This window comes from Dreissena polymorpha, chromosome 4 (assembly GCF_020536995.1).
Source record: "Dreissena polymorpha isolate Duluth1 chromosome 4, UMN_Dpol_1.0, whole genome shotgun sequence".
NCBI lineage: Eukaryota > Metazoa > Mollusca > Bivalvia > Myida > Dreissenidae > Dreissena > Dreissena polymorpha.
In genome coordinates, this window is record NC_068358.1 from 51,310,237 (window position 1) to 51,326,487 (window position 16,251).

Sequence of the window (16,251 nt, forward strand, 5' to 3'; positions counted from 1 at the left end):
ACTCACTTTCCAATGGACTGATGCAGCAGCTTATGTCAATCGTTGAATCACCATCACTCACTTTCCAATGGACTGATGCAGCAGCTTATGTCAAGCGTTGAATCACCATCACTCACTTTCCAATGGACTGATGCAGCAGCTTATGTCAAGCGTTGAATCACCATCACTCACTTTCCAATGGACTGATGGAGCAGCTTATGTCAATTGTTGAATCACCATCACTCACTTTCCAATGGACGGATGCAGCAGCTTATGTCAATTGTTGAATCACCATCGCTCACTTTCCAATGGACTGATGCAGCAGCTTATGTCAAGCGTTGAATCACCATCACTCACTTTCTTATGGACTGATGCAGCAGCTTATGTCAAGCGTTGAATCACCATCACTCACTTTCCAATGGACTGATGCAGCAGCTTATGTCAATTGTTGAATCACCATCGCTCACTTTCCAATGGACTGATGCAGCCGCTTATGTCAAGCGTTGAATCACCATCACTTACTTTCCAATGGACTGATGCAGCAGCTTATGTCAAGCGTTGAATCACCATCACTCACTTTCCAATGGACTGATGCAGCAGCTTATGCCAATTGTTGAATCACCATCACTCACTTTCCAATGGACGGATGCAGCAGCTTATGTCAAGCGTTGAATCACCATCACTCACTTTCCGATGGACTGATGCAGCAGCTTATGTCAATTGTTGAATCACCATCACTCACTTTCCAATGGACTGATGCAGCAGCTTATGTCAAGCGTTGAATCACCATCACTCACTTTCCAATGAACTGATGCAGCAGCTTATGTCAAGCGTTGAATCACCATCACTCACTTTCCAATGGACTGATGCAGCAGCTTATGTCAAGCGTTGAATATGATCCTTGCTCTGGGACTTGATGCATGTTATGAAAGTTTCGTTCGAAGACTGCACAGGCTTATCAGGAAAACATTCATCGGCTTTTTTTGGTATTTTTTATTTGAAGGAAGCTAAAAGCAAAAATCCAGTTAAAGCAGAAGAAGTGGTCCTTTATTAGCCTGTGCTGACTGCACAAGCTAATGGGCATGGCTCTTGCTGGGTGAAAATATTTTTTCGCAACCCATTTTTGTCATTTAAAAAATTGCATCACCACTTTGGAAAATTAAAAATAATAATAATTTTCAGGGATGGCAACTAACTTTATATGGCTGGTTGCCCAGACGGTTGACCAATTCCTTAAATAAGGTTGAACGGAAAAACATCTTGAACCCCAAAGCCATTCCAATACTTTATTTACATTTAGTTTTTCAATGAATGTAAAATGTGAGTTCAGACACGCCAGGTTGGTAACAGTTACGATGAAAACCGCGGTATCGATTGTTAAGAACAGCTTTTTCAAAAAGTCATTCGCCCGGAGGGTCTACCAGCTTTGATATTGGATCGCCTGGTGTAAAAATTAATCGCCTATTGCAAGCGGACAACTGTTAATTTCAATCCCTGGTTTTTACAGCCGTTCTGCAAGGTTAATTCTGGGATTTTAAAACATTAGACCTAGGACTATTGTCCAACTAAGGAAAAGAGCAAGGGTCCTGTTAAATATTGCACCCATCTTCAAATATTCAGCAGAATAAATTAGGGATGGGAATCATATCCAAAATTGGTATCCGGATAACCGTAACCGCTAACCGAATATGTCCGGATATCCCTATTTTTTTGTAAGTAAATTACTAAAGGCTGTTACCATCATCACAACACTGTGAATACGTTAATTTGCACCGTTCTCAGAATAACAAACAATATAACGCATTTATATGATTTCTTTGTTTAATTTTTTTATTTATGAGAACAATATCAAAGTCGCAAAATACGTAATTTCTTAAAATAAACACACACATCGTAAAACCAAAACAAAAGCATACTATGATATACATTCTACATATATTCAGTTTAATTTCATTTGTATTTGCTAAGATGCACTGACCTAAGGTTCAAGAAAATAATTGCATCGACTAAGTCGCTATTTAGTCTGTTCCTTAGCTAAGTAAGTACCAAGCTCGCCGACAAGAACACGCGCTCAGACGGAACTGATGTTCCCGGAAATGCCTGAATACTTCGGGCGACATGCCAGTTTGGGAAATCGCAATTCATATACTCTTTTTTTTTAACAGATAAATATTGATTGACCAATTGAAAACTTTTATTTGATTGGACAGAGATAATTTTTCCATACTGTTGCGCCCGTTGATTGAAGCCAATTAGCTAATTGGTGTCAATTATCGGGAAGTAAGGACCATAAAACGAAACACGGAGGCGCAAGTTGGCAATTTTGCAATTTGGCCATGATCACCAAGGTGATCGGGAACTGGCTGGGGCACTCGCTGAGCAACAACCAATTAACGAATTTATGTCAGTCTGTCAACGATTTCTGGTATACAGATTAACGTGGAAATATACGCTACGGAATTTAGTGTGCATAATAACAGGGGTAATATCGTTTAATCAAGTATTCTGATCCTCTTTTACAATTCGGATACTTGACCAGTATTGGGATATCCGGATAATCGTTACCATCCCTAGAATAAATCCATTAAAGTAAAGAATTTATAATTGCATTATTAAAAACCCATATTATACTTGTCCTTACATGAATGTCCACTTTTTGTCTGTGATACAATAAACCTACACTGTAAAGGAAATATGTTTGTGCCACTTGTTTTCATAAGTTGAACGAGTTTTTATTGCCACTTTTCTAGAACTTTTACATTTACTGACAATTGCCAATGGCATCGGGAGCCTTGAATCTGGGACGACACTTTATGCACATGAACTATGTCTGGCTTTACCAGAAGGCAGCTGATAACATTCCTCATACTTCTCTCTTAGTGCTTGCCATTCTGATCTGTTCTTAACTAAGAAGGCAATAAAGTCTTTCTTAATGTAACCTTGGTAAAAAAAAATCAAGCAAAACATTTTGTCTACATTTAAATTCACACAGTTTCTGTACTTTTTTCAGAGACGAAAATCTGTCTGATTCCCACAATAAGCAGACATTATTATTGTAGTCAAAAGTGTCCCCATCAAATATGCTTAAATACAGTCACTTTGCTGGAAATTAAAGTTTCGACCACCTTATTAAATTCTCCCTGTCAGCGTCTTGAATCTTCTGCCATTTGCAATGAGACAGCTGTGAGTCAGCATCCCACCATTCCTTGCTTTGTCAGATGTGTACTCTGGAACATTTAAAACGCTTAATAATTGAGTAATTCACAATTTTTCTTTTGTTTTTAGCTCACCTGAACACAACGTGCTCATGGTGAGCTTTTGTGATCGCCTTTTGTCTGTTGTCCGTTGTGCGGCATCAACATTTGCCTTGTTAACTCTCTAGAGGCCACATTTATTGTCCAATCTTCATGAAATTTGGTCAAAAGATTTGTCTTAATGATATCTTGGATGAGTTTGAAAATGGTTACGTTTGCTTGAAAAACATGGGTGCCAAGGGGCAGGGCATTTTTCCTTATATGGCTATATATGGCTATAGTAAAATCTTGTTAACAATCTAGAGGACACATTTATTGTCTGATCTTCATAAAACTTAGTCAGAAGATTTATCCAAATAATATCTTGGACTAGTTTGAAAATGATGCCGTTTGGTTGAAAAAAATGGCTGCCAGGGGGCGGGGCATTTTTCCTTATATGGCTATAGTAAAACCTTGTTAGCACTCTAGAGGCAACATTTATTTTCCGATCTTAATGAAACTTGGTCAGAAGATTTGTCCCAAATGATATCTTGGATGAGTTTGAAAATGGTAATCTTTGCTTGAAAAACATGGCTGCCAAGGGGAGGGGCATTTTTCCTGATATGTCTATATTTGGCTATAGTAAAATCTTGTTAACACTCTAGTAGCCACATTTATTGTCCAATCTTCATGAAACTTGGTCAGAAGATTCACCCCAATAATATCTTGGAAGAGTTCAAAAATGATGCCCTTTGGTTGAAAAACATGGCTGCCAGGGGGCGGGGCATTTTTCCTTATATGGCTATACTAAAACCTTGTTAACACTCTAGAGGCCACATTTATTTTCCGATCTACATGAAACTTGACCAGAAGATTTGTCCCAATGATATCTTGGATGAGTTTGAAAATGGTTTTGGTTTCTTTAAAAACATGGCCACCAGGGGGCCGTGAATTTTTCCTTATAAGGCTGTATGTGGCTTTTGAAATACCTTGTTAACACTCTAGAGGCCACATTAATTGGACAACTTTCATGAAATATGGTCAGAAGATTTGTCTCATTGATATCTTGGATGAGTTCGAAAATCGTTACGTTTGCTTGAAAAACATGGCTGCGAAGGGGCGGGGCATTTTTCCTTATATGGCTATAGTAAAATCTTGTTAACGCTCTAGAGGCCATATTTATAGTCTGATCTTCATGAAACTTGGTCAGAAAATTCATCCCAATAATATCTTGAACGACTTAAAAAATCATGCCGGTTGGTTGAAAAACATGGCCACCACGGGGGCGGGGCGTTTTTTCTTATATGGCTTTAGTAAAGCCTTGTTAACACTCTAGAGGTCAAATTTATTTTTCGTTCATCATGAAACTTGGTCAGAAGATTTGTCCCAATGATATCATGGATGAGTTCGAAAATGGTTTTGGTTGCTTTTAAAACATGGCCACCAGGGGCGGGGCATTTTTCCTTATATGGCTATAGTAAAACCTTGTTAACACTCTAGAGGCCACATTTATTGTCCAATCTTCATGAAATTTGGTCAGAAGATTTATCCCGTTAATATCTTGGACGAGTTCAAAAATGATGTCGGTTGGTTGAAAAACATGGCTATAGTAAAACCTTGTAAACACTCTAGAGGCCACATTTATTTTCCGATCTTCATGAAACTTGGTCAGAAGATTTGTCTCAAAATTTTTTGTTAGGTGAGCGACTTTGGGCCTTTCAGGCCCTCTTGTTGTATAATTTTTATTGTTTAAAGTATCAAATGTGTTCAACCATTCCATGGCCTTTTAATCTTTATGACACTTGTTCAATCCCCTATGGTGAAGCACTTTCTTATTTATAGATTTTTATTTACAATAAATTGTGTTATTGTTATAATGGTGCTCTACATTTCTGAGATTAAAGTGAAGCATTTTAAATCATTTTCTGACACAATTAACCAAATTACCCGAACTATGAACAAGTCCCTTTTACTTGTGGTGTTGACTTTAGAGCAGAAGTTAAATACTTAACCACAATGGTCAAATGTAAAACTTTAAGATATACCAGTGTAAATATTGGTAATGAAGACCACTGATATAGAATTTTTCTTGTATATACCTCAATCTAGTCTTATGTAAGATATGCTATAAAGTGGAGAATGGTAAGTTTGTGAACAAACATAATTGAGATTAAAGGTTTGACTTGTTTGTAAACTTTGCTTATTAACTTCCTATATGAATGTGTAGAACAGTGTACATATTCAAACTTGTTTACATTGTGTGAAGTAAGATGTCAGTACATTCCCACAAAAGTTTACATTCTTGGAAAAAACAATATTGTTCTTACACATTCAATGTCTGTATTCCTAGTATGAATTCATCGAAGTTTTGAAAAAGAACTTGACTTTTTATAGACAAAGAAAATGATGAATCAATACTTTTGTTGTTGCAGATACATTTCTACATACATGTTTATTGACGGGATAACCTTGTGGTGCCTGTACATTTTACATAAGTTGTGTCTATAATAAAAATCAGGTTGACCTTTAATGTTTCTATGGCTTCTTTTCTAGGACATCAGTTGAGTCTACCCATTTATAAGCCATGTACTAAATAATTATCTCAGAATGTATGACTTCACTTGTTGGTATATTTTGCTGTATTTAAGTCTGTGTCTGTATGATACAAGCCTCGCTCTGCGAAAACAGGGCTTAATGCATTCGCAAAAATTGTCATCCCAGATAAACCCCATGCAGTCTGCAAAGACTAAACAAGGACAACACTTTCCACTTAAATGGAATTTGTGTATGTAATATATTGTGTTAGCTCACCTTAGCTCAACATGCTCATTTTGAACTTTTGTGATTGCCTTTTGTCTCTGTCATCTCTTGTTAACATATACCATGTTTACACTTTAGATGCCACATTTATTGTTCAATCTTCATAAAACTTTGTTAGAAGACGTGACCCAATGATGTCTCGGACAAGTTCGAAAATTGTTCCGGTTGGTTTAAAAACATGGCTTTAATGGGGTGTGGCAGTTTACCTTTAATTGCTATACTTAAACCTTTTTAACACTCTAGAAGTCACATTTATTGTCCAATCTTCATGAAACTGAGTCAGAACATAAGTTTTAATGATATCTTGGATGAGTTTAAAGAAGGTTTCAGTCTGTTGGAAAACATGGCCGCTAGGGGTGGGGCATTTTTCCTAATATGGTTATAGTAAAACCTTGTTAACATTGTAAAAGTAACATTTATTGTCCAAACTTTATACAACTTAGTCAGACCATAAATTGCTAATTATATTTTGGATGCGTTGGAAAATGGTTCCAGTCTGTTGAAAAACATGGCAGGCAGGCAATTAAACTTATATTGCTGTGGTAAAACATAGTTAACTCTCTACAACTCACATTTTAAGTCCAATCTTCATGAAACTTGGTCAGAACATTTGATTTAATGATATCTGGACGGAGTGCGAAAATGGTTGACGTCCGTTGTTTAACATAGCAGCCTGGGTGCGGTGCTTTTTTCTTATTTGCCCATAGTAAACCCTTGCTAACACTCTAGAAGTCACATTTATAGTCCAATCTTTATAAAACTTGGTCAAAACATTTGTTCTAACGATAATATTGGCTGAGTTTCAAAATTGTTATGGTTGGTAAAAAAAAAACATGGCCATGCAGTTTTCCTTAATGGGTATAGTTAAAACTTGTTGACACTATATTAGCCACATTTATTGGTCAATCTTCATGAAACGTGATCAGATCCTTTGTCCCAAGGAAATCTCGGATGAAATTGAAACGGAGTCAAGTGAGCTAAAAAAAACTAGGTCACTAGGTAAAATAAAAAACAAACATGTTAATACTCTATAAGTCACTTTGGTCCAATCTTCATGAATCAGCTCGCACTTTTAAAGAATAGTCTAGTTCTTTTGAGCCTCAGGTGAGCACCTTAGGGCCCATGGTCCTCTTGTTTTGTATAAACATGTACATGTATCCTAAACAAGTATTTTACTTTCCATGCAGAAGACAAAGTGATATTTATTTCTTGATTTATATCAAGTAGATATGAATAGTTAGACAGATGCAGTCGTCATGGTTGCCATTTGGACCCTGCTCAATAGAGTTTACCGTAAAGTCACTCCCAAAGAAATGTAATAAAAAAAAAAATAACCAGAAAAAGAAACAAAGTATTTGTTGGTTTGTACATTTCATTTACAGTTTTATGAGTTTGTGTGAAAGGCCGTACATTATTCTTTTGATGGTTGCGGTTTGTGTACTTCAGGAACTACCATGTGTTCTACTACCTACTGGAAGGGGCTGATGAAGTTGAGAGAGACAAACTGCACCTGGGCAAACCTGAGGACTATGCCTACCTCAGACAGGTATGGACAAGTGAAAGGAGCATTATGTCATATCACACAAACATTAGGTTTTTGAAATCATATAACACATGTACCTTCGTACACACTTCAACGAGAATTTTAACATTTTAAGCTCATAATGAGCTTTTGTCAGTCATCAGTTATGCCTGTCAACATTTGCCTTGTTAACACTTTAAAGGCCACATCTATGTCCCGGTTTAAATGAAACTTGGTCAGAAATTTTGTCCTTATGATATCATGGCTAAGTTTGAAACAGTGTCACATGATGTCAAAAACTAGGTCCCTAGGTCAAATTAAAGAAAAGGTTTCTTTATACTCTAGAAGTAACATTTATAGTCCAATCTTCATAAAACTTGTTAAAACATTTGCTCTAGTGATATCTCAGCTGAGTTCCAAATTGGTTCAGATTTGTTGAAATTCATGGCTGCCAGGGGGTGGGGCAGTTTTCCTTGCATGGATATTGTAAAAAAAAACACTCTAGCAGTCCCATAATAGTCCATTCTTCATGAAACTCGGTGAGAACATTTGTTATCCCCGCCGAAAAAAAATTCGGAGGGGATTTAGTAATTGGTCCTGTCCTTCGGTCTGTCGGTCTGTCCAACCGTCCGAAATTTTGTCCAGAGCATAACTCCAAATCTATTCAATGGATTTACTTTAAACTTAGAATAAAAACAGATGGCAACTAGGGGAAGTGCAGTGACCAAAAACTATAACTCTATCTACCTTAGTTTTTGAATTATCTCCCTTAATATAATTTCAAACTAAATTCTTGTCCGGAGCATAATTCTAAATCTACTGAAGGGATTTACTTGAAACGTGAAATATAAACAGATGGCAAGTAGGAGAAGTGCAGTGACTAAGAACCATAACTCTATCTACCTAAGTTTATAAATTATCTCCCTTTATTTAATTTCAAAGTAAATTTTTGTCCGGAGCATAACTCTAAATCTATTCAATGGATTTACTTTAAACTTAGAATATAAACAGATGGCAAAACTAGGAGAAGTGCAGTGACCAAGAACCATAACTCTATCTACCTTACTTTTTGAATTATCTCCCTTTATATAATTTCAAAGTAAATTTTTGTCCGGAGCATAACTCTACATCTACTGAAGCGATTTACTTGAAACTTAAAATATAAACAGATGGCAAGTAGGACAAGTGCAGTGACTAAGAACCATAACTCTATCTACCTTAGGTTTTTAAGTATCTCCTTTTATTTAATTTTAAAGTAATTTTTTGTCTGGAGCATAACTCTAAATATACTGAAGGGATTTACTTGAAACTTGAAATATAAACAGATGGCAAGTAGGAGAAGTGCAGTGACTAAGAACCATAACTCTATCTACCTTAGTTTTTTAATTATCTTCCTTTATTTAATTTCAAAATACATTTTTGTCCGGACCATAACACTAAATGTACTGAAGGGATTTATTTGAAACTAGAAATTTAAACAGATGGCAACTAGGAAAAGTGCAGTGAACATGGACCATAACTCCATCGGCCGTAGTTTTTTAATTACCTCCCTTTCTTTCATTTCCATATATTTTATTCTCTACAGCATAACTCCAACAATTATAACTAATTGATCCTTAGATATATAAATAGATGACACAGGTGCCATTTTTTACAAATATTATTCTACTCTCTAAAACAAATGTTCTCATACAAGCAAACACATTTCGGCGGGGATTTGGCACTACTGTGACAAGCTCTTGTTCTAATCATACCTGGGCTAAGTTCAAAAACTGTTCTTGTTTGTTGAAAAATATGGCCAATATATGGCTAAAGTAAAACATCGTAAACACTACATGATAAACGATGCAAATACAAGTCCTGATTCGGAGAATAGCATAGAGTAACATACAGTTAACTTTTTAGTTGCAAAAACTGTTTTGGATCATATAAGAATAAGAAACTTTTGCCTTAATATTGTTTATCAACAAAATAACAACTGATTGTCATTCAATGTTTGTCTATGAATGACTGTGAAGCATTTTTCTGAATAAGCCTTGTTCTGGGAAAATGGGGCTTAATGCATGTGTTTACTGTTGCCCTGCACTTGCTTGAGCAGTCAGCACAGGCTAATCAGAGACAGCTCCTTCTGCTTTTGTGGAATAATTGGTCTAAAGGAGATCTCTTCTACATGAAAATCCAGAGTAGGCAGAAAGTTTTGTCCCAGATAAGCTTGTGCACACTGTACAGGCTAATAGGAGACAACACTTGACACACATGCATTAAGCCTTGTTATCCCAGAGGGAGACACAAATAATTGTCCTATAAATAATAGAAAATAGTTTCTCTTAAGGAAGTACAACTGTAATGGGCAATATTCCAAAACCCATTAAAAGTATTATTTTCATAAGCTTCATACCATATGTGGTCTTATTGTAAATTTTTAGGGTGGCTTTCCATGCAAAAAAAAAATTCGAGATTTTTTCTGTATGATGACCCATAATTTGAGTTTTCTTCTAAATTAAATTACCCCTGGGGATAAATAAATTCAATAAACTCATATTTTTTAGCATTTTTTGTTAATAATGTTTTTATATTTAGTACAGGATATGATTGTAGATGATAAAATTATATAATACAAGACAATTTAGTGATAACAAAAATGAAAAAAATCTGATTTATTATGCAAGGTCCTTCAAAACTACAAGTTCGACCAGTGTATGCAAAAATCACCCATACAAATTTTTCTCTTTTTTTATAAGTTGTATCTTATTTCTTTGGAATTTGAGCATTTATATTTCAGCAGAGACATGTGATAAGTTTAAATCAAAGTAAACAAGAAATATCTTTAAAAAAAGATATACTGCGTTGATTGTGGTCAATGTTTATGAACGATCAAAAGTTATCTCTATGAGATAAAAAATAGCGGATGCCTTTTTTCTGCGCAGTTCTTAGCTACATCATAAGCAAATCAATTACAGGGTGTTGCGCCAGATTTCGTGGCTTATTTTGCTTTATGTGATATTATTACTCAGATATCTATATTTACAAAATAGAAAAACACAAGAAACATGAAAATAAACGAGTGCATATAGGTCAGCTGGCAATACTCGAATCTTATTTAATTGCATAATTATAGTATAGCGAATTATTGTGCTCATGCTTAATAAACTGGTCTAAATGGATAAATATTTCTAATTAATTTTATCAAAATTGGTCCTTATCATGCAAATGTTGAAACCATATTAAAAATCGATGATTGACATACCACAATAATATCGCCGAATATCATTATTTAGTATCTTTCTGATCAAAACAGACTTCAAGTGCACAAAGTTTACGAGACGGCGTTTATATAGATTTAAGATTTTTATATAAGATTTCTGCTACTGACCGCAAACTGACCTTTGATACCTTGCGGATTGGAATGCAATGCATTTCAGTCACTACGTTATTGTCAGTAAGACCGGTGTAACACAATGATCGCAACCCCTTCTGCGAACTCCGGTGATGAACTGTATATAAACTCTGACTTTCACAAATGGCCGCGAATTGACCCGAAACCTCGCGGGTTGAAATGCAATGCAAGTAAGTACTAAATATGACAACATAGCCTTTAGTATAAACGCTTTTGCGCTGGTAATTCTCTGAAAATAAAAGGTCAACGCACAAACTGTATTTATGTCGAAAATTGATTGTAAAACTGTTCTATCTATTGAGCCTTTTCATTAGAGATAAAATTGTTTCATGCAGTAAAACAGTGTTTCAAAGACGCGGATATGTTTCCAATGTTCTGGTGTTATACTCAAATCAGCCAATGGAATAAATGAAGTGTATTCATTCGTACCTAGCCGCGGGAAATTTTATTTGAGTATTATTGGACACTTACAAAGGTCAAGTCAGGGTGAAAAGCTGGCTTAATACAGCTTACGCCGAAAAAAGCATTTTGCCTGTGAATATTTTGAACAATTCACTAACATCTAATAGGACTATTAGAATTTTTTTGAAGAAATTCAAAACCACATTATGGCAAATGGTCAAAGTATGCAAAATAAACAGTCATTTACCAATTCAGTTTACACCTTCAATGTTCTTACTCTCTGTATACATATATTTAATACATTATGCAATTATGCTCAATCTGCCAATGTAGGGATGGCATTTGTGAGGTGGGGGTAGGGGTGGGGGAGGAGGCATGAGTAGGTTTGAAAAGTGAAAAAAAATTACAAAGTTGTATACTAAGTATTTTTCTCAGTTTAACTGTTAACCAAGATCTATAACATTGTTAGATTTAAATTCTAATGACCACCTGCCTAACAAGCTTGTATTCATTTAATAACAATGTACAAACAAAAATATTAATGCAAAATTTCATAACGAAACTAAATAAGCGTATACTTATAAGTTCTTTTGACATGGAGAGGGCTTTCTACACTATATCCTGCAGTTAGTTACAAATACTCAAGCACATTTGGTGAAACTTGGCATGCATATTAAAGGCAATGTAGGGATTAAGTACTGCCCTTCATCAGGTCACTGTTACTAAAAATAGAAACACAAAATCACACAAAATGGATCATACGATAACTCAAAAAGTACTAAGGGTGCTTTGATATAATTTTGTGCATTTATAAAGGGCATTATGGAGATTATGCAGTACCATATTCTTACATTAGTTGAAATCACTGTAACTTTAAAATAAATAAAGAAATGCACACAATCTGACTCCTGTAATTACTGAAAAACTACTGAAGGTTCTGAAATAAAACATGGTCATTGAAATTTTCTTTCAATTCATTCGTTTAAGTACTTACATATTTTTAGAACAACTTTGTGTAATACTTTTTAGAATAAGTGACTCCAGGCAAGCCTTCAGCATTTTTTTTAATGAAAACAACAAGTATTGCATCCTCTCCATCCCTATTATAAAGCATTGTCAAATACACTAGTTTAAGCCCTGACCCCGCAATATTTTCAGCCGTAGGCCTTTTCATTAGAAAGGGCTTAATGTTGCACAGATCTGGGCTTTAGCACTGTTGAAAGCAATTTTTTTTTACACAGCCAATGGGGAAAAGCTGTGGGTCATTAGATCTTTTGAAGACAAACTCACAAATTGGAGCAACTTTCTAAGTGCTGTCAGATCTGCCATAGCATCGTGTGCATTGTATGTTTCACCAAGCAATTGTAAAACTAAATAAACATGCTTCAAGGACTGCTTTGGATATAATTTTCTGAATATTGATAGAGAATCGATAAAAGCACAGTTATACAAAATATCAATTGCACTTACATTTGCCAAGATTGAAACAAAAATTGTTAAATCAAAACAATGACCATTATGAACAACTAAGCACACATTTCGAAACTTTTCAAGCCAATGAATAATTCTTTCCACAGCCACTCATATTGACACTGGCTGCACAACTTATCCAATGAATGTCATTGTCCCGACACTGGCTGCACAACTTATCCAATGAATGTCATTGTCCCATCAGTCATTGTAATGCCTGTAACTTGTAAAGCCTCTTGACTTATTGGAACAGTTGGCGTGACGTATGTTGCAAACTGACTACCAGAATGGACATAGACCGATGCATATGAGTAACCTTCAGTAGTTCCGTTCCGTCATCTGGAAACATAGTTGACATTGCAATCTAGTAAAATATTGATATGCAATATCACATTTAGAATGCACCTAACATAATATTTTGGAATTTTATTAGGTTAATAATCATACTGCTGATCTACCAGCCATAAAATGTGTGAACTGCTGATCTACCAGCCATGAAATTTGTTTATAGAAGAACAAAATCATGATGTTTTTAAAAAGATTATTGTTATTTTTGACAATTTTGTTTTGGCCATTATTCTAGGATTGGGAAAATTTTCAACTAATTGGATGAAATTACTTGCATTTTGAATTGGGAATGGGTCAGACATTCTGACCCGCAGGATTTGTATGAAAAAGGCCTGCCAAACGTTGCCAAACTTACACTTGTGAGATTGGCTTTCAACATACATGATTGGTTTTACAACACATTTTATATAGTTTTGATGTTTTCCATGTAATTATGTAAAAAATTTATTGTTACCGCTGATAATCCAAATAATAGATTCTTATGTCATTTCATTTAAGATAGCATCGCTAGCTGCAATCCTAGCTGATTCGGTTGCAACTTGCTCTTTCACCTCACCAGCTGGCTGTTCCATTATTTTTAAGTTGGTGTCCGATATTGTTTTGAGGTTCATTGTGGACAGCATATTGTTTACATGGGATAGTCCACCCAGGCTGTCCACCATTGCTAAATGCAGAAACAAATAAAACTATAGCAAAGATACAAGTAAGTACAAGATCTAAAAAAAAATACACATTTACTTCTGGTTACTGTATCTCGATGTTTACAGTAAACTAAAGAGAGCATAGACATAGACCATAATATAATCATAATAATGCCCTTAATTTACATCTTTGAACTAAATGTCTATATAAATGATTACCGTGTTTCTATTTTATATAAACGTTCTGATCATATTTCTGTGACCTTACCTGTTTCAAGTTTTGCGTTGACAACAAAGCATGGTATTCCACTTTTCCAGGTCCATTTTTTCCATTTTCTTTGACTGTGTGGGTTTTACCATACGCTGCAGTGTTTACCAACTGGCAGTCAATGTTACTACGCTCTACGTACAGATTTTTTTCTTTTTTGCTACTTCTTTTCTACTCGTGAACCGTCGTTTTGGTTACGATTCACGATTGTTGTTTTTTACGTTGTAGCGAAAATATATTACTTTCGGTTCATTTTTACACTATTTTAAAAGAAAAATCTATTTAGACGTCGTAATATATTGTACTATGCATATCAGCGATAAAATCTACTATGGAATTATATAAAACATGTTTTTGTTTAAGATTTATACTTTGTAAATAATAAACCAAACAAAACAGACATCTCATGACTTCAGTTACGTTATTTACCGACATTAGCCGATGTCAACTGATCTTACAAAAAAACGCGGGAAATGATTACAGTTGTACTACCTTAAGGTGGCATGTTCTAAAATTGTTCCTTTTTTAACCCTTTCACCCATAAGACGCAAAGTGAAAATGGCTTTGCAACCAGCATAAAACCAGAACAGCCTGCGAGTGACTCACAGTCTGTTCAGGTTATATGCTGTTTGCTGCATCAGAAACTAAGGGTTGGAAATAAAGCCTTAAAACTTGAATTTAGTAAGAAAGGTATTTCATTAAATTGATCTTTCTTAAGGACTACAAATGTGTCAAAATACGTATCTAAGGGGTAAAGGGTTAAGATAAAATTTCTTTAACCTTAAAACAAACATTGCCAAAAAAAGTTAAGTAATGGTAATTTATAAAGAATATTTTTAGACAAAATGGTTGCATATTGTAAATTATTTTTACTTTCTTATAAGAAATACAACTATTTGATTGTTATTTTCAAGCTCTAAGGGACATATTTTCCTGCTAGACCCCAAACAAGCCGTGTAAAGCTATTATGTCAATATTGCAAGTAGTTTTATTATGAATAGTCATTTTTATAACATTGCAAACACTCAAGAAACTATTGAATCATTCAACATATATGACTATGTCAACAATCTCAGATTTGAACAAGATATAATTGATAACACAACTATTCCTTAATTTGTTTTAAGTTCACCCTGAATCATTGAAATATGTTGTTTAATTTTCTACTTTGTCTTGCACAATTGATGTGCTGAAAAAAAAATACATGCTTATCCCATTTACCAGCCTTATGTTTTGTCAAAATGTACTAAAGTGTAAATCAGTCATGTACTATGTCTATGCTTCAGGCCTGATTGTATGATAACTGCACACTGGTTAACTTTAAACAAGTGATGCATATTTCATTTCAAGTGTTGTCTTTAACATTATTTGAGGATCACTTGTTAGAGCGCTTGAAATGAATAGTTAATAAACAATTTTCAAGATGCAATTATTCAAGTAGGGCATTTTTACAACCATAAACTTGTGAAATAAATAGCAGTTTTACTCATACAGTCCAACCCCTCTTAAGCAGCCAGTCAAGGGAAACGGCCAAATTGGCTGCTTAAGCGGGGTGGCCTTTTAAGAGGGGGTTGGGTCATAGGGAGTCTAGAGTTGATGAGTGCATGGCCAACTGTTCAATTTTTGTGTAAACAAAATGGTAAATATGTGTACATGTACTAAACACTGTATAGACTTAAAATAATTTTATTTCTTCCTTTCTAAATTCAGCTATAAAACAACATTTCCATTCAAAAAAATATTCTATTCATCTTTCTAATCATCATCAATATCATCCTCATCAGAATCAAGTCAATGAAAAAGAATCATTCTCATGATTCGTTGTTTACAGAATGCACGTTGTATGGCCCCAATGCGCTTAAGATAGGAACAGTTGTGAATCAGTTATGCGTGAATAACTCCCGTGTCACTATAAATCGATAATTTAATTGGTTTATTGCAGTTTTATGTCTTTGTAATACCTACCGCACGAATTGGTCCCGTCATAGATCTCCTCCACGATAAAATCGTGGCCAGTTACTTAAGAGACTGATATCCTTCTGGTAATCGTGCTTTTCATGCATAATATTATAAAAACATTTATTTCGCCGCGTAAATGGTTTTATCAAAATTAATATTGAAATCATTGTAAATGTAAAACAAAAATGAATGTTTTGTTAAATTCCCAAATG

At 34.9% G+C, this 16,251-nt stretch overlaps 1 protein-coding gene across 1 annotated transcript in view; it reads left to right on the forward strand.

Moving 5' to 3' along the window:
- LOC127878006 (unconventional myosin-IXa-like) overlaps positions 1–16,251 on the forward strand; it is a 94,004-nt gene that overhangs the window by 10,376 nt on the left and 67,377 nt on the right. Inside the window, exon 4 of the mRNA XM_052424362.1 lies at positions 7,479–7,578. Within this exon, the coding sequence (XP_052280322.1) occupies positions 7,479–7,578 (100 nt within the window). The remainder of the gene's footprint in view (positions 1–7,478; positions 7,579–16,251) is intronic.